General features: G+C 48.3%; 7 protein-coding genes across 7 annotated transcripts, besides 32 other annotated features; all 7 read left to right on the top strand.

Annotated features, from left to right (window-relative positions):
- On the top strand, window positions 1-1,139 carry Tc00.1047053506465.50 (serine/threonine protein phosphatase-like protein, putative; the record flags this gene model as incomplete). Its single annotated transcript, XM_804936.1, has 1 exon — window positions 1-1,139. A coding segment is annotated over one exon (1,139 nt), but the record flags the coding sequence as incomplete, so codon positions are not given.
- Window positions 1-19,466: a sequence feature (heterozygous, Esmeraldo-like haplotype).
- Window positions 357-442: a microsatellite.
- Window positions 1,320-1,339: a microsatellite.
- Window positions 1,397-1,425: a microsatellite.
- Window positions 1,869-1,899: a microsatellite.
- Window positions 1,900-1,961: a sequence feature (T-rich).
- Window positions 1,980-1,999: a microsatellite.
- Window positions 2,129-2,169: a microsatellite.
- Window positions 2,477-2,558: a sequence feature (A-rich).
- Window positions 3,004-3,090: a sequence feature (A-rich).
- Window positions 3,329-6,520, top strand: Tc00.1047053506465.40 (protein kinase-like protein, putative; the record flags this gene model as incomplete). Its single annotated transcript, XM_804935.1, has 1 exon — window positions 3,329-6,520. The coding sequence occupies one exon, from the start codon at window positions 3,329-3,331 to the stop codon at window positions 6,518-6,520; it is 3,192 nt and encodes a 1,063-aa protein (XP_810028.1).
- Window positions 6,793-6,806: a sequence feature (A-rich).
- Window positions 6,807-6,826: a microsatellite.
- Window positions 6,827-6,856: a sequence feature (A-rich).
- Window positions 6,921-7,049: a microsatellite.
- Window positions 7,306-7,335: a microsatellite.
- On the top strand, window positions 8,000-12,070 carry Tc00.1047053506465.30 (hypothetical protein, conserved; the record flags this gene model as incomplete). Its single annotated transcript, XM_804934.1, has 1 exon — window positions 8,000-12,070. The coding sequence occupies one exon, from the start codon at window positions 8,000-8,002 to the stop codon at window positions 12,068-12,070; it is 4,071 nt and encodes a 1,356-aa protein (XP_810027.1).
- Window positions 11,153-11,220: a microsatellite.
- Window positions 12,436-12,470: a microsatellite.
- On the top strand, window positions 12,770-13,687 carry Tc00.1047053506465.20 (hypothetical protein, conserved; the record flags this gene model as incomplete). The annotated part of the gene is made up of 1 exon (XM_804933.1): window positions 12,770-13,687. One exon carries the CDS (start codon window positions 12,770-12,772, stop codon window positions 13,685-13,687), a length of 918 nt encoding a protein of 305 aa, XP_810026.1.
- Window positions 13,987-14,018: a sequence feature (CT-rich).
- Window positions 14,118-14,153: a sequence feature (AT_rich).
- Window positions 14,244-14,264: a sequence feature (AT_rich).
- Window positions 14,525-14,574: a microsatellite.
- Window positions 14,632-14,973, top strand: Tc00.1047053506465.14 (hypothetical protein, conserved; the record flags this gene model as incomplete). The annotated part of the gene is made up of 1 exon (XM_804937.1): window positions 14,632-14,973. The coding sequence occupies one exon, from the start codon at window positions 14,632-14,634 to the stop codon at window positions 14,971-14,973; it is 342 nt and encodes a 113-aa protein (XP_810030.1).
- Window positions 15,092-15,116: a sequence feature (AT_rich).
- Window positions 15,317-15,355: a sequence feature (A-rich).
- Window positions 15,406-15,428: a microsatellite.
- Window positions 15,452-16,696, top strand: Tc00.1047053506465.10 (hypothetical protein, conserved; the record flags this gene model as incomplete). The annotated part of the gene is made up of 1 exon (XM_804932.1): window positions 15,452-16,696. The coding sequence occupies one exon, from the start codon at window positions 15,452-15,454 to the stop codon at window positions 16,694-16,696; it is 1,245 nt and encodes a 414-aa protein (XP_810025.1).
- Window positions 17,121-17,145: a microsatellite.
- Window positions 17,243-17,271: a sequence feature (AT_rich).
- Window positions 17,324-17,344: a microsatellite.
- On the top strand, window positions 17,381-18,835 carry Tc00.1047053506465.5 (uncharacterized protein; the record flags this gene model as incomplete). Its single annotated transcript, XM_804938.1, has 1 exon — window positions 17,381-18,835. One exon carries the CDS (start codon window positions 17,381-17,383, stop codon window positions 18,833-18,835), a length of 1,455 nt encoding a protein of 484 aa, XP_810031.1.
- Window positions 18,870-18,896: a microsatellite.
- Window positions 19,460-19,491: a microsatellite.
- Window positions 19,467-19,930: a sequence feature (areas merged during assembly that could not be assigned to a particular haplotype. This can correspond to areas where the two haplotypes were merged or to regions with more than two copies in the genome that were merged during assembly.).
- Window positions 19,554-19,591: a microsatellite.
- Window positions 19,931-20,491: a sequence feature (heterozygous, Esmeraldo-like haplotype).

Genomic DNA, 20,491 nt, shown 5'->3' with positions numbered 1-20,491 from the left:
CTTGCTTTTTTCTTCGTAATGTTCTTGTATTTTCCGACCTGCAACTCACTCCCGCAAACATCCTCTGCCTCGGGGACTACGTGGACCGTGGACCGTACTCACTCGAATGTCTTATTCTGTTGCTCTCACTGAAGATCAGTCATCCGTCGAAGGTGGTGATGCTTCGTGGCAATCATGAGGATCGTGTGGTGTGTGGCGACCTGTTAACCTATGGATCTGCTTCTTTTCTTGCACAATGTGAGGCGTTATACGGCGTGGATGAGGGGCGGAAATTGTTCAAGGAATTGACGGCTCTTTTTCGCCACTTCCCTCTTGCTGCAGAACTCATCATTCCTGCAGTAGCAAACAACAGTGGCAACAACAGTAATACTACCAGTAGTAGTATTAATAATAATAATAACAATAATAATAATAATCATAATCATCATTATCATAATAATAACACCAATTCTCCCGGTGATTTGGCTGCAGCTTCCGTTTCAAGGTTATTGGCACCACAGGGTCGACGGAGGACCCATGAGGAGCGCGTGTTGTGTACCCACGGTGGTATCCCGCGCTTTTTTTCCCCGCCTAAGGAGGATGACAGCCTTGCGTTTCTGCGAAACGAGGACTTTCCGCGCATGTTGACTTTGTTCCCCAATAATCCCTTTGTGAGGGATGATCCGGAGGCCCAGGTGGAGCTTCTAGGAGCTGTGGGACAGACACCTGTCTCGCATGCGTCATCAACGACTGCTATAAGCGAAGCGATGTTGCGTAAAGCATGGTTCGTTGCATTTGATCTTATGTGGTCTGACCCCACAATCCATGACCCCGGCGATGATGATAATGAGTCCTCTGCATTTGCCTTGTCTGGAAACGGCCATGCATCTATCAATGAGTGGGGTTTTGGTGTGAACAAGCGCGGGAGTAATGTACTCACGTTTTTTGCCAAGGCCTTAGAGACCTTTTTGCAGGCCCACCAGTACAGCATGTTGTTTCGCGCCCATCAAGAGAAGGCGCATGGGCTGCGTTTTAGCAAGAGCACCAAGGTATTGACCATTTTTAGCAGCTCCAACTACCTTGGGCACGGCAACGGTGCAGGTTGTGTGCTGGTGACTGCCGATGGTGAAATTCAGCTTGTCGAGAAGTTGAGTGAGTGATGATTTTTTTTTTTTTTTTTTCCGGGCCCTTTGAAATTGTAACGTAGGAAAGAAAGTGACAGTTGGGGAAGAAGGAATGAGTGTGGTTGTCTGCATGTGTATCCATTTTTGGACCAAAGAAAAAAAAAAAAAAAACACACAGACACACACATGCACACAGACAAGGGCCAATAAATAATGAAAAAAAAAAAAAAAAAAAAGAGGCGCAAAAGCAAAAAATAAGTTCAAAATGATGTGGAATGAAAAGCTAGAAAAAGAACAACAACAACAACAACAACAACAACAAAAATATAAATAAATTAGAAAGGAAGCAAAAATGTGGGTATATACATTATACATTTATATATTTATATTCCGCCATTTGGGATGGCGGTGCTTGTAGGACGAGGAGCGATGGGCTTCCTGAGGCGTTCCTCGTCCCTTTTTTCCTCCGGGAATTTTTAAGAGGAACCGGGCAGCGAATATGACTGCGTAATTTATCAGCGAGTAACAAGCAATCAAACGTAAATGATTCGTTAAATATCACCTCCGGAGGATTCATGACTGGAGAGGGGAAGCATGCGGAGTGGTGGGTAACGGGGCGATATGGCAGAGGAGGAGAGGAGGATAGGGATCAATCGACGTGATGATTAACGCACATGATCTTCCCGTCCCTCTCGGCTATGTGCCCTTGTAGTTTCAAAGGACGCGTACGCACACAGGGGGGAATCCAAGACAAACGCTGGCGAGACACACACGCACACACACACACACACACACAGAAACAGACAGACGAAAAAAGAAAAAGAAAAAGAAAAAGAAAAAAGAGCAACAAAGATAAAATTAACCGAAGTGTGCATCTTTTTTTTTTTTTTTTTTTTCAAGGAGGGGGGATCTTGTTATGTTGAGACTCGTCACTGCAAATATTATTGACGGTAGGGCACTTTTTTTTTTTTTTTGTGTGTGTGTGTGTGTGTTGTTGTTGTTTTATTCTGTTTTGTTCTTGTGGATTTATTTATTTTTTTTTTTTTTTTCATTTTTATTTTTTTTTCGGGGGTTTAGGGTTCTCTGTGCTTCACCGCTATCGTCTGAGCAGGCACACATATGAATGATGTATGGAACTAAAAGTGCCGTAAACCGACTTTGAGTTACCGGTGGATCCGACAGGGGTGGCATGAGTAAGTCAAATAGCACGGGATGTAGTGAAAAGGGGAGAGTGAGAGGGAAAGGAAGAGAGGTGCCCCGGCGTTTAGTTTTGATTGGTGTATTTCTTTCTCTCTCTCTCTCTGTGTGTGTGTGTGTGCTGGGGTCTCCTGTAATAATTTCTTTTTTTGCGGACGTACATTTACACACGCGCATCTCTTTTTTTTTTTTCTCTCTCTTTTTCTTTTTTACTCTTATCACTTCTGCTCTAAGAGGCGTCTTTTTTTTTTTTTTTTTATGTTGTTGTTGTTGAGAAGAGGAGACAGAAAGTGAGGGAGAAATTGAGGTGCCTTATTTAACATAAGTGGGCACGTGATTGTTTTTTTTTTTGTTGTTGCATGGGATGGAAAGAAAGGACAGTCCAACGAGCGTTAGGCAATTAAACAGGGAGAGTGTGCTGCTGCTGCTGCTGGAGTGAGAGTGTGTGTGGTGGTGGGAATAGAGAGGTATGTGGGAATATGGACTGTTTATTCTGTTGTACCTAAAAAGTTTTTTTTTTCTTTTTTTTTTGGGGGTTTTAAATTCTTGATTACATGTATTGTTTGACTTGTTGTTGTGGATTTTTTTTTTTTTCGTTGCGTCAATGAATGGGAGAGGGAACACATGTATATATATTTATGCATGTATTTGTGTGTATTTATGTGTCTGCTTTCTTCTTTGCATTACAGTCGTCTTCTCCATGTTTTTTTTTTTTTTTCTTCTCTGTTTTGATTGTTTGGAAGGATTCTTTTTTTATTTATTATTTACATTTTTTTTCCTTTTTTTTTTTAGGGCATTTTTATTTTGCCTGAGGCCGTGTGGCGTGACGTGTGATTCATTGGCCCAGGGCTTCGTGGCAAACAGGAGTTGGGGACGGGAACGAAGGAGGAGAAAAGTCGTCGTCGCAGGCGAAGTTGGAGGTGCGAGCGGTTTTGTGGGGGGTGGGGTGGGGTGGGAGACGAGAGGAGGGAAAACTCGGTTGGAGAATCCTCTGGACGTAAATTGAAATATACACATCCTATATACATATGCTTCCTGGGCTACGAACACTGCATTTTGTGGAGGACGTTGTAGTGGACCGCCTGCGGTGGTGGCGCTCTCAGCATGAGGCGATGATGGCAACAACGATGAGGTCCACCGCACATGGCCCACGGCTCTCTTCATCTCTTTCCGTAGCGACAGAAGCACCGCGGCCGCGGGCACACTCTGCCCTGCCGCATGGCTTCTCGACTCACCGTCGTGAGCGACTCTTGACGACGTTGCCGCCGCGTGACGTCTTGGCATTGCGCCACCCACCGATGCTTCTCTTTTTGCGGGGCGAGGCCACCGCGGAGCAGCGCGACAGCGTGCAGATGGCGTTGCGTGAAGTGGAAGGAGCGGTGTGGATTGCACGGCTGCTGCCGATGGAGCGCGTCTTTTACAGCTCTCAGATAAGACCAGAGCACCGGGATGAGACATCTGGGTTCTCACCGCGGAGGAAGTGGCCACGGCAACGGGCGTCGTCTTCTCCGCCTCTGCCATCATCCTCTCGGGATTTTTATAGGGTACGAAACAAGAGGCGTGGCAAGGGAGGACCGCATAATTGTCGAGAGGATGGAACTGCCGAGCTGCCAAATAATAAAGAAGGATTGGCGCTACATCTTGTTTCGCCATCTACTCATGTGTGCAGAAAGGTGAGTTGCCTACAGGATGAGTACGTATTTAACCCCGATGCAGACTTTGTTGGCGACGGGGCATTTTCGCGTGTCTTCCGTGCGGTGCCTCTTTTTCGGGGAAATACAAGTGTGAGCTTTTTTGCAATCAAAGTTATTCCCTGCCGAAGGAAGAAGGGGGCCCTTATGGCTTCAGAAGCGAAATGGCGTGGCGAAAAAAAGGAGCAGGTATCCAAGGAAGGTGCAGCTCATGAAGTCACTGTCCATTGCAAGATGCATGGACGGGATGTAGAGGTTTCCATTCATGGTGGTGGCGGTGTGGAATATCATGACGCTCTGCACCGTGAGTTAGTGGAGATTGAACGGGAGATATCTATCATACGATCATTGCGCCACACGGGGTGTTCACAATTTGTGGAGGCGTTGCGTACACCCGATGAGTTTGTAATTGTGATGAACATGGGGAGAGGTTGCATGGATGCACGACGGTACCTTCAACTTAATGGTCCTCCTTCCGAGGCTCGTGTTGCTCTTATCATTTATCAACTGGTCCGTACTGTTAAATATCTGCAGTACACTTATGGCATTATTCACCGGGACATCAAGCTGGAGAACTTGCTTCTTTCTCAAATTGACGCCTCCCAGGATTGCATTCGGCAGGTTCTTGGCACGGGTTTTGCGACACGTTCGCGTGAGACGGAGTCTACCATGCAAGACGAGGATGAGGAGGAGAGTATAGAAACGCTGGAATACAAGGAAAACAAGAAGGACGTTCAAAAACCGAGGAACCGTTTGGCATCGGTATGGGGCTCTATTTCTTCTGAACAAAGTTCTGAGAATTTTGAGCGGCTTTTGAAAGTGACTCTTATTGACTTTGGCTTGGCCCGTCGTACAACAAAACTCGGTGAAAAATACCGGAGTCGTGGCTTTAGCGAAGGCAATGTGGGGAAATCGCAAATGAACAGTAGTTGTAGCAACCGATTTTCTCGTGTGGGCATGCCTACACCATTACCATCCGCAGCCAACATGTTTATGTCTGTGGATATTGAGAGTGGCTCTGGTGCGTCAAGCAGCGATGAGACTCCTTCCGAGACTACATCCTCCAGTGCCAATGACGATGAGGATGATGACCGCAACGTTAGTTACGGAAGGATAAATGTGGACGATGACGTTGACAAGAACGAGGACGATGGTGGGGAGGAAGACACGGAGAAAATTCATATGGAGGTTGGAGGCGATGTATCGAAATGCACCACATCGATGACATCCCTTCTTGTCTCCACCGCAGAGCCCTTGGCTCTTGCGGATGGGGCTGGGATTGCGATGGCTGAGGGTCCCGGCGAGTCTACGCTGACTGAATTCCAGCAAAAAGGCGAATTGGAGACAGCGACCATTTTGAATTCCAAGGAACAATTCATCACGCGTTCTTGCGGTGACCCCCTCTACCGTTTTGCGCCAACCATGCCTTTAACAGCCGCCGCCTTGCAGGGGGCGGGCGCTACCCCGTCGGCTCCGTTTACTGAGCGTGGCGAGCCAAACGCCCGAGCATGGCGTGAAGAGGGTCAAGATGATGGAGAGATGCTGCTATTTTTGACGCCATGCGGCACCGACAAGTATCTTCCTCCGGAGATGCTAAGTTGGATCGTCAGCTACGGATGGAAAAGGAAACTCACAACACTTCGTATGGCGCGACAACTTGACGCGTACGCCATTGGAATTGTTGCATACGTCCTCCTCAGTGGCTGCTTCCCCTTTAACGGGGCCTCACGGGCAAGCATGGCTCAGCAGCAGCAGCGCTGTACCCCAAAGTGCAATAGTGATCACTGGAAGCACATCAGCCTCGAGGCCATTTCATTTGTACAGTCCCTTTTGGAACCGAATCCAGAGCTCCGGAGCACGGTGGCAGAGGCGCTGAAACAACCATGGCTGCGCCGTGCCGCAAAGTTAGCAGAAAAACTTTCGCTCGTTCCCGAATCTCTGGAGGAGGTGCCAATTGGTGGAAATCCATCAGCAGAGACATGCAAGAGGCAAGAAGAGACCCCGAACCATCTACTTCACGTACACCAGCAGCAGGATGCAACTCATCCGGGGAGGAGGTCATGTGATATTTCGTCTGCCGTGGACAGCGGCTGTAACTCGCAGCGTTCTGCTCGCCATGACAGTCTCATACACCAAAGTAGCACGACATGTGCCACACCGCCGTTCCTTGCATCGAGAGCTGATCATGCGGGAACAAGGACTGCGGTTGCAGCGAAGAATTCAAAGGAGAAATTGCATGGGTCATCCACGGCGACAGCAATGAGTGATAAGGAGACAGGCCACGTTGCTCATGCATTCTCGCCCCCGACGTGGTCATCGCAGGTATCGTTGTCGGCCTCATCGCCAAGAGAAACGGCCGCGTCACTTTTGGCGCAGATTTCTGCCACCCGGAAAGCTCTTCACGGGGATGGCGATGCTGCCGGGGGGCCGTCAAATATCTCGATAGGGAAGGCGGAGTGGACGGACGACTCTGAGGAGGAGAGCGATCTCTTCCAGCGCATTTTTAAAACTGTCATGTCTGAGCATTGAGAGGGGGATGGCAGCTGTAGAGACAGAGACAATGCATGGCGCTGGTTAGCCTCCGCCGCCGCCCCCATGAGCCCTACAACTGCTGCGAGAGGAGCGCTGACTCCAAACAACAAAAAGCCAACGTGAAACGGCCATAATTTTGGCTGTGGGTGATGCATCTGATGTAAACACGGATCACACAGCAAGTAAATGGAAGTGAGGCAGAAAAACGAAAAACTAAAAATGATGATGAAGTCACTGCTTTTCTGTGCTCTTTGTATATGAGTTTAACGTTCTTTTTTTTTTTTGTGTGTGTGTGTGTGTGTGCCTTTCAATTTTTTTTATTTTTTATTTTTTAGTTCAAACTGTGCGTGTGCTGTGTAGGTATATGATATCCATACATTGTGTGTCGGTTTTTAGTTATATATACATACAGACTTGTTTGTTTAATGTATGTATATATATGTGTGTTTAGGCGTCTGCGTATATCTTTATATATATATATACATATGTTCTCTTCTATGTGGGTATGAATGTGTATCTGCGTGTGAGTGATGGTGCTGGCTATTATGCAATTCTTTCTTGGGGGAGGGGGAGGGTTCGATGTTAAATCGCTTCCATTTTGCACTGCATTTGTGTCTGCATGTATGCCCCTGTCATTTGTTTTTTTTTTTTTCCGTTTATTTACAAAATGAGGGTAATATATATATCTATCTATCTATCTATAAAGACGTACTAAAACAATTTGTGTGGTTATTGATGGCGAATTTCTTTTTCTTTCTCTGTACAATGTATGTGTTTGAACCGGAAGGAGGGAGGGAGGGAGGGAGGAGGGGGAATGTTATTTACTCGTGCAGTTTTCCCTGTTGCCCTCAAAAGGACGCATGTCAACAGATGTGCATGATTTTGTATATATACATGGATGCCGATGATGGAACCTAGACAGGTGCCTTTTGCTTTCTTGCTTTTTTTTTTTTTTTTTGACGTTTTGTTGCGAAACAAACAAGAGTTCTTCTGTGGTGGTTTTTTCTAAACCTCCGGGGAGACACAAATAAGTGCAGTGGTGGTGGTCGGTGGTGCACGCTGCAGGGTCTTTCTCCCTCCCCCACGCACACGCACCGCTTTTATTTGCTTTGCTGACGATTGCTGTTGCCCACCTCCTTTTTTTTTTTTGTTTTTTTTGAGAGACTGCGAGAGGAATGGTTTTGTTCTGCTGCGGGTTTCTGGCGCATACCCAACAATAGCAACTGTTTTTTTTTTTTTTTTTTGAGGGAGGGAGGCGGAGGAGGAGGGGTTTATTTCTTTCCATTTTCAAAAATCTATCTTTTTTTCTTTCTCTCTCTCTCCCTGTGCCTCTGCATGGTCCGGTAAGCATCAAGGAGAGTGGTCAAAGGCATTGAGGGGAGTGGTGTCTGGCGCTTTTTCTTTTGCGTGGGTGGCGGGGTGCTGCTGGCCGTGCAGAACACATCCACCGAGGTGAGCATCGAGCAGTACGAGGACATGCAGAAGCGGTCAAAGAAGAAGAAGCGGCGATCCCAGCAGGGGATGTTGTTTTCGTTGCTGAAAACGTTTCCGGTGCCCACGTCCCCGGCGAATTCGTTGCATTCCACGGATGAAATGTTGCGGATGCGGGGTTCCGCGAAGGAGGTGTCTGTGGGTGGCGGATTCCGCTGCCGTTTGCTTGACGAGCCCTTCAATGGCGTGCAATGGGTGCCCGTGATGCATCGGGAGATGGATTTTAACGGAAATCCACACCTCAGCGTGAGTCACACGGACGATCAGCGTATCCGCCTGTCAAACCCCGTGCAGTCATTTGGGCGTGCGGGACTTCTGGACCGTGCGCCCTCACCGGTGCACCTCGCCGTCTCGTTCAGGTCACCGACACTCCTGAACATCTTTGACATCCACTCAGGAACACCACCGATGGACGCAACGACGATACGAGCACACACGGTGACGGCAGGTACACAGCTGAGTGGCGGGGTGGAGCGTAATATACGGTGTGGTAGCAAAATTGTCTGTGGCTATACAGACGATGCCAAAATGGTGTGCGCTGTGCGTGTTCTTCTAGTGGACAAGGTGATGCTGAAAAAATTGAAAGAACTCGTTGCACCGTCGTCTTTTTTCTCTTCACCACGCATGTCAGAGCATGGCTTTGAGGGCACGCGGAATAGTGTCGCGAGCAAAACGACCGGTATGCTTTCGGTTGAATTATCCGTATCGAATCCATCTTTATTTCAAGCAGTGGAGGAGGATAGCAAAAATGATGGAAATGGTGGGGGAAACGGTAACGAGTCGCTTTCAAACTACTTTTTTCTGCGATTACAGCAAGGGCTTGAGGAGGCTTTTTTGCGCCCTTTAGAGAGGGGTTTTGTGGATGTGCCGAGTGAAGACGCTGCGGATGATAAAAGCATGTGGATCTGTTCTCCCAGCTTTGCCAGGTCTCGGCATCTGTCCAAGAACACTGAAGATACTGTGAGTGCAGAGGACAGTGCTCCTGACTCATTTGGTAAAACGGAGGGGGAGGACGAGGCGTGCGTCACTTTATCCCCACCGACGCACTCTGTTGGTGTGTCAGGTTCGGCTGGTGTTGGTAGCGTTACGGGCTCTTCTTTGAAGACGATTGCTTTGGAGGATGTTGCCGGAAAACACACGACATCTGATGGCATTTACCCAAACGACACGGTCAAGTTTGTCGATATGAAAAGGATAGATGGCGGAAACGCGGTGGAGTGGCACCTTCCTATCGTTGGGGTCAAAGTTGTTTCCTTGAACCCGGAGGGCCTGGCATTGCGTGAGGAGGGGCGATCCACTTCTTTTACGTTTCCAAAGCGACGACGCACAAATACGGCGGCCACTTCGGTTGTCGCAGCCAATTCAAATTTATCCCAACGGCGTCGGAAGCCTGTGCTTTGTTTGGGGGAAAGTCCCACTCGGAGAACGCAGCGGGTGTCAAGACATTCTTCCAAACTTAGTAAAGTTCCTTCAGGTTTAGAGAGCCTTCCTCGATCCTCTTGCACTGGAAAAGTCATAGCCACCTCGCTGAGTGGATTAACACGTGTGAAGAAGGGGAAACACGCTCGGGTCGACCGTACCAAGGCTGGGAATTTATCTTTAGATGCCCCTCAAGTGGATATGAAAACTTCTAAAGAACATGGCCGTACTGCTGGTCTTATGGAGCGATTCGAGGCGGCACCACCGTTGTTTGCCATCGCCTTATCAATGCCACTTGTGCGCCAAGGCAACATACATGAAGTCCTTCAGGAATGGATCCGTACTCAGAGGCCGTCGCAACTTCTTCGTGAGACAGCCATTCGAAACATTATACATGCCGTTCTTCAGCATCTTGTGGTGCTACACCGGGGAGGAAGGGCCCATGGGAGTATAAAGGCAACGAATGTTTTTGTCACCTCTCATGTCATGGAAGCATTGAACGCAATGAAGTCATACTCTCCAAATGCTACCGATCCCTTACCAGTCTCCACTGGGATGGGTAATGCCACTAGACTGTGGAGCGGAGTGACGCTGGACACGAGTGAAGTGGGTGGGGGCAACGTTGATGCCGTCAGTCGTAGAGGCAGCAATAGCTCTAGTGGAGGAAGCATCGGTGGTGATGAGGGGGGTGGAATCGGTGCAGGCGGCGGAGGCTGCAGCAGGTCTACAGAAGTTTTTGATCCACTTGAGTGGACGAAGCACGTCGTTCTTGCGGACGGATATTATGCACAGGTTGAAAAGATAATGAAGACATCTCTCAGAGAAAGTCTCAACACGACGGCGCTCACTTCAGTTATACGTTCTAACTCTGCACCACTCCAGTTGGCCAAATTGTTGGACTCGACTCTCTTTCTTGAGAATATGTCGCCAGAGTACGCTGGGGAGGAAATGGATGCCCTACAACTCTTTGTTCTACAAGAAGAGGAATATATTCCACCACCAGAGTGCATTACAACTGAGGAGGGATTGACCGATGTGTCCTCATTGGAGGCAAAAAATACTTCCGTACAACCTGAATCCAAGAATGCGTCTGGCATGGGCTCTGCCTTTCCTTTTCGAAAAACAAATAATACGCGCAATCCAATTTGTCCCTTTTCATCTTCACACGACATCTGGATGCTTGCTATGCTGGCTATTCACTTGGCGGATGGTGGTTGTCCGTGGTGGATGAAGCGACATCATCGTCCATTGCCCCGTTTACGTTGTGGCCAGTGGTCCGTGCGGTTTGCTGCCTTTGTACAGCGATGTGCCTGTGCGGATCCCGCGCGACGCCCTAGCGCGGAGGAGTTGTTGAATGACAAGTGGTTTCACACGGCGTTGTCGGAGGAAAAAAAAGAGGTGATACCGTCATTGCCACCTCCGGCTCCTTCCCAGCAGGTGCTTCTTGGAGGCAGTAACACCCTTGTTCTTTTGAGACGTTCCTGTCGGCGTGCCTTTTACGACATTATGTTAGAATATAATGAGTATGCAGAAGAATGGTGTACACGATTCTCTCAAGCGGCCACCGTTGCTGCGAAGAGGGAGAAGAAGGACGCTTTTCCCCTTTCCACCTCAAACCAGAGCGGCTCTTTTGCTGCCAATACAGGTGTTGATGAGGCACCTGAGTTGAGCATGACTAATCGTATGGAACAGGGTTGCTCCGGGCTTTTTTCCCCCCCAAATGGTAACAGCAACAAAAACAGCAGTTGCAGTATTAGTCGTAGTAGTCATAGCAGCAATAGTACTAGGACGGACAGCCTTGTTTCCAGGAGTGGCAATAGCGATAACATGAGCGAGACTTCACCACGAGGAAGATTGCAGAGCCCAAGTGGCTTTGCTGGCGGCACGGACAATCCTGCAGTCGATGGCCACTTGATGGCCTCGCACCAAACAGCACCTTTTTTTCTTGGCGCTGTTGGGGTGGCGTTGGAGTTGTGTGGGGATGAGGCCTCACCGGATGCGGGGGACGCAGAGACCGAGACGTGTCGGGTATCATCCTCGCGCCAAGGCGGAGGGGGAGGAGGCGCAGGGAAAAGTGTCGGCGGGAGCAACTTCAGTCCACCACGACAGGGATATCCTCCCCACACCAGTTCCTTTTTGAATGCCACGCTCGATTCTTGTGAAGAGCATCAGAGGCTAATTGGCGAATTTCTGCAGGCTTTTTGGAATCTGCATCGGGAATGTCGATTGGCGGCCGACCTGTGGTGTGTGAGCCTGCTGAAACACATGCGACTTGATGGTAGGACCGCGGAGTCGGTGTTTCCTCTAATAACAGAGGAGACGATGCCGTTTTTTGCCGTCTCCGATGGGGAGATATACTCCATGGCTCATGGTAGGAGCAACACCGCACATATAAAGGGCCCAACGGCTGCTGCCACCTCCCCACAAGAGGGAATTGCGCTGTCTGCTTCTGGAAAAGCACCACCATCACCATCACAACAGCAACGGCGCACAACAGCGTCAATATCCCCGGTTACAGCTGTGGCCACTGTGAGTCCCACTGCCTTCCACAATTACATGTTTTGTAAGTGGTGCGTGACGACGTCTTGGGCGCTGCAGCAGGATGGGAGGGGTGGTGGGAATGAAGGCAAACGATAAGAGGATGGGAGAAAACACCCAGAAAGAGAACGAGAGGGGGTTAAAAAAAATGAAATAAAATAAAAGACAGCAACAACAACAAAACTGTTTTGGCCCTGCAACATCCTTTGAATTTTACATATTCTTTTTTTTTTTTTCCTTTTACCGTGTGTGCGCGTGGTGATGAATGAGATGTCATGGATAATCGACATGTCCATGAAATTATGTAATACCACCACGGACTGGGAGTGAGAAGGAGGCAGACAAACAGACAGTCGAAGGGGATAGGAAAAACGGGCGTAGAAGACCTTCTCTTTATCCATCCATCCATCCATTTATTTACATTCCCATGGAGTTTTGTGGAAGTTTTATTTCCTTTTGAGGTACTGTTGCTGCTGTTGCTGCTACTGCTGCTGCTGCTTTGCATATTCCGGAAAGCGTCCGGACGTCGCAAAAAACAGAAATATAAATCTACCGATCATCACTACCTTTTTTTGTGCTCTTTTCTCTTCTCTTCTCTCCTACTTTATGCTTGCTGCGATGTACAAAGCAGAGGGCTTTTTTGGTGCGTGCACGTCTGATAGCAGAGGTGTTTGAGAGTTTGTGGGGTCCCTACAGAAACGCAGGGTGCATACAGACCAGACAAACACACGGCTCTTAGTTATTTGCGGTTGTTGGATGGTAAACAGGAAATAGGGGAGTGGACGAGGAGGAAGAGACATGTCACGAGCAAAACGAGACGGGAGTAAGGGCGCTGTTGCCGTCGCACCACCCACTACAAAACGTCCACGTTCTCCACATTGTGATGTCGATGATGATAATAAAGGAGGAGGAGGGCGGGGGATCAAAAAGCATTGTCATGAGGGAGCAGATACTGATGTTTGTCATGGTTCTTTTATCGTCGCAGATCTTCCAAGTAACATGGCCGCCATCTACACCCGCACCTTACGACATCTCTTGCCAGAGCACAAGAAACACATCTCGGATGCTGGCATCATGGAGGAGGCCGGTGGAGCGACGCTCACGTTTGAAGTTCCTAGCAAGGCTGTTGCGGCGGCCATGTTTAAACGTCTGCAGAATGCCAAGATTTACGGCAGGCGGTGGAAGGTGCAGTACTATCCGCTTTCTGCTGTACAATGTGCAAAGAAGGCATGTCTGGTGGATGTCCGTCTTGTACCTGCCGCCCCTCGCGCTCTCGCACTGTTTGCGCTTGGAGGCGTGCAAGGATTTCTTGCACTTGTCGACTCGAATGAAAAAAACGATACCGGCGCCCATTTTAGCAGGCTTTCTACGGGTAAAGCGGCAACGACAACAATAACTACTAGTAGTACTACTAGTCTTAATAAGGATACGACGGCTGGTATCAACGAACAGAGGGACGTGAGAAGGCGTTCCAAAGAGAAGACGACAAAGAAAAAGACGAATACTGAAATTAAAAGTAGCGACGACGAGGGCCATGACATTAGGGCGAGTGAGATGCCGTTTGCGGCGGCAACACCCATGGAGGGAAGTGATTTGGTGGAATTTGTTGTGGCGTCATTTGTGGATGAAGGCAGCGCACTACATGCACGGGCTGTGTTGTCAGGCCGACTCATTGGCACCTCTGGTGTGCGCATGTTCCTTGAGCGCCATCGTTAGTTATTTCCCTTTTCTCTGTTACACATTACCCTTCTCCCCTTTGCTTTGCCGTGTGTGCATGTGTGCATTGCCAGAGAACAGGGTCATTCACTGCGATTTTCTTTCCCATTCTTGTAAGGGATGTAGACGTGGGATGACAGGCATGGAGAGAATTTGAACCGTCGATGGCGAGAAGGCGAGAGAGGAGTACCATTTGTGTGCATACATCCATACATACATGGGCGGAGGAGGGAGCATTGAAGAGGAAGGCAAAGAAAGGAGGAAGACTTCAAATTTAAAGGGCGTTTAACCCTTCAACGGAGAGAGAGAGAGAGAGAGAAAAGGGAAGAGAAATCAACAACAAGAAGGAAATAAATGACAGGTTGACAGACGGATAAAAAGAGCCAAGGAGAAAGAGAGATGGAGGTAAATAACAATGAATAAAAAGGAGATTTATTTATTTATATATAATTTTTTTTTTTTTTTACAGCCATCTGCTTTATCCGCTGTATACATGTGCACGTCTAAACGAGAGCATTAATGCTTTTATAATCCGACCGGCTTTTTGACCACCCCCTTTTTATTTATTTTATTATTTGGCATGCAGATGATTCAGTACTCCCGCCACACATTGCAAATGATTAAAAAAGAAAAAAAGAAAAAGTTAATATACATGACATATTTCTTTTTTTTTTTTTGTTTCTTTCTTTGTTTATACGGGGTGTTATTTGTTGCCAAAACATTTCACCCACAAAAAATATACATGACGTATTGCATACACGGCACATGCAAACACTTGTGTATGCTGGATAAAAGGACAGAAGCAACAAAAGGAAAAGTTCTCTCTCTCTCTCTCTCTGTGTGTGTGTGTGTGTGTTTGTCTGGGAGTACATATTTATATGTGGGTGATTGAGTGACGAATTTGGAAGTGAATCATATCTTTTTGTACGGAGCATTGAGCGGTGATGTCTCGCAACACGAAGGAGTTCAATGATCTTGCGGACAAGTTCACGAAAGTGTATGACCAGCAACGACGGGACCTGGAGCTCTGTCTTCAATCTCGCGTCAATGACGACATCAATTTTGTTTGTCAGAAGCAGAAGGGTGCTTATTTGGAAGGGATTGCACAAGTATTTTGCAAGAAGGAGTATGACGCCGGTGTGAAGTGCCAAAAGGCTGCGGGAGAGCGGTGGTCAACGGAATGCTTCAAGGAAAACGTCGCGTTTGGTCAGTGTACAGACACGGTACTGAAGAAGCTTTATATTTATAATATTGAGCGGAACAAGAAGAACCCTGCGGCGAATTGAAGTTTTTACATTTCTCAGTAGGAGGAAGAGTGAAGACTGATGGGTGTGTGTCTATGTGTGGGTGTGAACTGCAGTACACGGTAGGCCAGGCGGAGAAGGAGACGGAGAAGAGAAAAGGAAATTATTTAAAAAAAATTTTTTTTGCTTTTCTTTTAGTGCATTTGTCCCATTTCCTGAGGCTTGTGTCTCGGTTTTTTTTTTTTTTTTGGGTTGTTTAAGATTTTTAATTTAATTTTACGGCATGTTTGATGATGGGCGTATGTGAGGGGAAGGCGGCTTCTTCACGGTTTCTGCGCCGAGAGTTGTTGGGCCGTTTCCTACTCGTTGGGGAGTTCATTGATGCTTTTTTTTTTAATTTTTTCTCTTTTTTCTTTTTTGTTTTAAATAATATTTGCGTTTTTATTTTATTTTTGATGCATGGCAGTTGGAGGAAACAACAACAACAACAACAACAAGAGAGGTGGATTGTGACTGCGAAATGGACATGGATATGGGCAGGGCAGCAACGGGTGCCGATGGGTTTGCTGCCACTGCAGGCATGGAGTTTGGCGCCTGTTGTCGTTGGCGGGAATATTTACAAACCACCTCTGCGATGTATTCTGAGCTTGAACGTGAGCGCGCTGCCGGGTGGCAATCTGAGGCGTTGGATTGGTGGTATCAACAGCGGCACAAAAAAGAGGATGGAGAGGCTGTCAAACGTCAAGGGGGTATGGCGGCCCCATCGTCGACATCGTTTTTTAATAGCGACATTGTGAATTTGTGTGAGCGGTACTGTGAGCATGCCAAGAGAGTTCTCATGCGTGCTGCACCGTCCTACTTTACGCCATTTTCTGAGGCAACTCGCGGGCCACCAGCGGGGAGGGCAACAGAAAAGGAGAAGAAGGAGGAGCAGAGTTCCCCACCAACGTTTCTTGACCTTGGCTCTGCTCCTGGCGGCGTGTCAAAATTTCTTGTGACGCGGCTGCGGTGGCGAGGCGTTGGTGTCTCTCTCCCTGTCAGTCGCGGGGGGATCGCATCTGACTCGTCATGGCTGCATTCGCCAAAGGCTCCAGCACAGTACGAGTTTATTGAGGGAAGCATCACGGAGAATGACTGGCATGAGTCTATTCAAGGGCGAAAGTTTTACTTTGTCAACGGTGGTGCTGTGCAGGACCACGGGCAGCGCAATGCGGAGAAATTGTTAAATGAAACGGAGGATGGTGGGGGAAATCATGCGGAGGTTGTTAGTGACGACGATGCGCAGCCCGTATTACCGTGGTTTAAATTCCTTGTACCGCAGCTTCGATTGGCAGTGGAGCATGTTGAGGAGGGTGGTGTCATTATGCTTGTATTTGGCGTTCCACAGTGTGCCAGTCTTTCCATTTTGCTTGCTCTTGTGCAGCCACTTGTGCATGGCGGCATTCACATTTTAGAGACAATGCACCTGACGAAGTCCCCTGTCTATATTCTCCTTACCGGTGTTTGTGTCAAATGCGAGGAGGAGGCACGGGCCGCGTGGGACAAAGTCCTGGCGTTGATGACGCAAGAAAGCAGAGACTTTTGGTTGGGGGAAACGGAGGAGGGGCTGCGACTTGCGAAGACCGGATTTGCACAACACCGTAAAGGTTTGGAAGCGGTGTGGGAGAAGACGACATCTTTTTTGCGACGACGAAGGCTCCAGGCGGAGCGAGCGAGAGCGGCATCTATGAATTGGAAGCGGATGATGAAGAGGCAGCGTGATTGATTACTGGGAATACAAGGAAATTTTGGTTTTCTTTTTTTTCCCCTAATCAATCTTTTTTTTTGTTTTTGTTTTTCCTTTTCCCTTACCAGCGCGTCAAGTTGATCCTGGTAGGCGTAGTATGGAATTCAACAGCAAGGAATAGCTTTTACCCCACAGGCAGTCATTACAAATGGCTCCATCTATAGTGCCCTTCTGGCCCGTAGAACTAAGTTGAGAAGTAATTATTGGGTCTGAAGTATGAATAGCAGGCAGTTAGCTTTCTCCCTGGTAAAAGCGTACTAGACCCTGGCACCACATGGAGGTGGCCGGCTGTGGCAGGGTTTCCTAATCATCATGGTCTATTGTGTGCTTATAGCTACTTTTTTTTTTTTTCTGGAGTTTTTGTCTTCCCATCTCCCCCGCCTTCTCTTTTTTTTTTTTTTTTTGTGTGTGTGTGTGTGTGTGTGCGTTTAAATTTTATCATCATCTTCATCTTCTTTATTGATATTTGCTTTGGCGTGCGCGTTCGCCGTTGTTGTTTCTACTCATGGTGAATATGCAGGCGTCTTTTATTTATTTATTTTTTTTATATTTTACTTGTTTGCTTCTTTCTTTGACGCATTGAGGGAGGTATAAATTATACACAAATTTTTTTTTTTTTTTTTTTTTGTGTGTGTTGTCCGTAAGGAAAAGGGGTTGGGGAGGATGACGGGTGTAGAAACGATGTGGCCGCGGGCTCATCGGGAGCCATTGGAGAGGCTTGTCGTTGAACAGCCGCAATGTGCGTATTCATCCTCCACAGTATTAAATAACCCGGAGGGGCATGTATGCCTGTCGCAACTCAGCGCAATCAGCCCTGAGAAGGAAGAGGGGAGCGCCGCAGTGGAGGGCTTCTCTTTTCTTGAGGCACTCGGCTCATCCCCCGAACTCGATGAGGAGACATGCAGGTGGAAGGCAAGTCTGCGGACGGTGATGCAGAAGCCGTACACCGACGCACCACACCGCTCTCGGTGTCAGGTTGGGAACGATGACAACAACGATGGCGGCAATCTGAGACCGTCGAAAGCTTCAGAGCCCGTGCCTCTTTCGAAACTTCCAACGCAACTTTTGGGGAATTACGGACCCCGGCGTTTGCCATCGCGATTGTTGTCCGCTACTCGGCAAAGCGCGGCTGCGTGTGGTGAGCAGTGCGCGGGCTTTGTGTTACCACTGGATTGGGCACACCATCGTCGCTGGCGCGTCACACTCACCACAGGTGTGGTAGGCATCGATGAAGCAGAGGAAGGGTTTATGAAACTGGAATGTATGGCCCCAAAACGCAGCGTCGCCCTTCTCTTTGATGAGAATGTTATCATTCGTCACTTAATGCGCATAGTGGCGCCGCTGTCTTATGTGGTCCGTGCCGTTTTTTTCTACAGTGAGCGTTTAGGCCGCTATGTGCCTTTGACGCGTGAGAATTGCCTCAGAGTTGGATGGCAGTTCCGTGTGTTTGTGGTTCCCATGCATGCGTCTCCACCTGTGGCGAAGAATTATGGCGGTCTATCGACAGCTAACTCCTCTTTTTCCTCCTCGACTGAAGAAACTGGGGAGTTTGGGTTCAGCAAGAGGACAGCGCCGTCGTTGAGTTTTGCATCGCCCGTTTCTTCTTTAGGCGACGGTGGGGCCTTGTGGAGTGCATCAGCGGCGCGTGTATCAAACCTGAGAGGACATTCCGGCCGCGGCATTGCAGGAACAGCTGTGACCAGCAACTTTGACAGATGGTCCAACAATAACAGGAGCCCTGTAGCGTGTCTACGGAGGGCGGTGATTCAGGCCGCTCTTACACAACGTGCACTTTCCTGTGACTTCGCACCTCTGGCATCATCTTCATACTCGATTCTCTCGACACCTCCGCTTTCCAATATTGAAATGCTTCGAAATGAGATTGCGGAGGGCATGGCACGATTGCACTCTTTGGGGAATTTGTCCCCACCGCATGGAAGGAACAACACACATCGCAATATTTCTACGGTTGGCCACAATCGCGACTGCATTCACGGCGGCCAGGAAGAGCAGCGCCACACAACGGAACAACGGTATTCTTTCCATCCACCTGTATGCATTTACACCAGTACAGTGGGTAAGATGCGAGACGATAGTGAGGGCAAAGAAGGGGGATAATTGCTGAGTATTGGGAATTCCGTTTTCCTTTCTCAAAAAAAAAGAAAAAAAAAAAAAAAAATAATTTTGCGTCACACCTCCTTCTGCTGCCTGAAGGCGTATTGGAGTACATGTATGTTTGTGTGTTGAAAGGAAAAAATTGTTTGGTTGGTCGGGGGGGGGCAACAATGCAAACCTCCACGTGTGGCCTGTGACTCTTCTCATCCCTTTGTTTTGTTCATCAATTTGCACTGACTGTGAAGCTACCAGTGGGAGTTGATGTAGTTTTTTTTTTTTCTTTGTATTGAAAAAGAAGAGGGTGTCTTTTTTTCTCTTTTTTGAGATTTTTTTTTTTTTTTGCTGCGGGGGGAACATGGCTGGCGCGCCTTTGCCAAAAGCGGCCTTCATGTAAGCAAGCAGAATACAAGGAATCAGAGGCTTTATTTTTAAACATTATTTACCCCCTCTCCCTTAACCTAGTTTCTCTTTGTGTGCGGGTCTATGTCTCGGAGAGAGGAAAGCACACAGACAGAAACAGACATGGAGTGATGCATGTGGCGTCAACTGCGCAGCTGCACGCGAAGTCTTTTTGCACGGGAGCTTTCCAGTGCCCATTGATTGCTGCTACAACCACAGGAACGGAACAAAAAAAAAAAAAAAAGAAAAAGAACAAAAAAGGACCAGGAGGGAATAATTTGTTTTTATTGTCTGCGTGTTATTGTGGCCACCAATTCCTCCCCTGTTGCTGTCGCTGCTGCTGTTTCTACTGTTGCCGCTTTTTCCCTTTTCTTTTGTGACCACATCTCACAGAGCGGCGCTTGCCAAGACTTACTAACGCTGTGTGGGGCGGATACAGCTATAGCAAATTCATCCTTCACACTCACGCGATAATATTCATTTGCTTGCAAGGAGGGCTGCAAGGCGAGAAAATTCTGGGCGAAGACACCTGCCTCTCCATATTTTACAAATAAGGCGCACCAAAGGGGGGAAAAAAAAAACAAAAAAGGACTCAAAAGGGGGCTCTCTTTGGGTAACTTGTGATTTGTCACGGCGTGGGTTCCGTTGCTATAGTGGCAGCTGCGATAGTGGTGTGGTGAGCGGGAGCACCAGGACCAAACATCACGCCGAGGAAGGCATCACAACCAAATTAAATAGTGAAGAGAAGAAGGGCTCTTTGTTTTTGTGAGGAGGGAAGTGGGGCGATTTGTTGACATTGCTTTCTTGGCTGTTTGCTCAACAACTTTTTTGAAAATTGGCGATTGCCCGACAAGAGCGGTGCACGTGCGCGGCAACACAAGCCCACGCGTGGACACTTGCAGGGAGGGGGAGACGGCGAGGGGTGCGCGAGGGACTCCGGTGCTAATTGTTGTCTTTCTGCCTTGTAACGGTCCTCGGAGGAGATGCACAGTGGTCACAGCGGGGGGCAGAGCGCTAACACCAAGTTAACACCTCCTGGTACTTGGCAAACAGTTCCCAATCAACGTTTTGCGTCCGGCGCAGGGGCGGTTCCATCGTATCCTGACGGTTTCGGCCTGCTGCCCCAGCAGCCGTTGTGTGCACCGAATCGGTCCTTGCTGCAGGTGCGTGATAAACGTAGTCAAGGGCTGCCGTGTTCGAAGTCGTGGTTGTCGGCGAGTCTCGGGCGCGGTTCAGCCGCGAGTCGCCGCTTGCCGGACC

Source organism: Trypanosoma cruzi, genomic scaffold (assembly GCF_000209065.1).
Source record: "Trypanosoma cruzi strain CL Brener 1047053516561 genomic scaffold, whole genome shotgun sequence".
Taxonomy (NCBI): domain Eukaryota; phylum Euglenozoa; class Kinetoplastea; order Trypanosomatida; family Trypanosomatidae; genus Trypanosoma; species Trypanosoma cruzi.
This window is presented reverse-complemented; position numbering and strand designations above follow the sequence as displayed.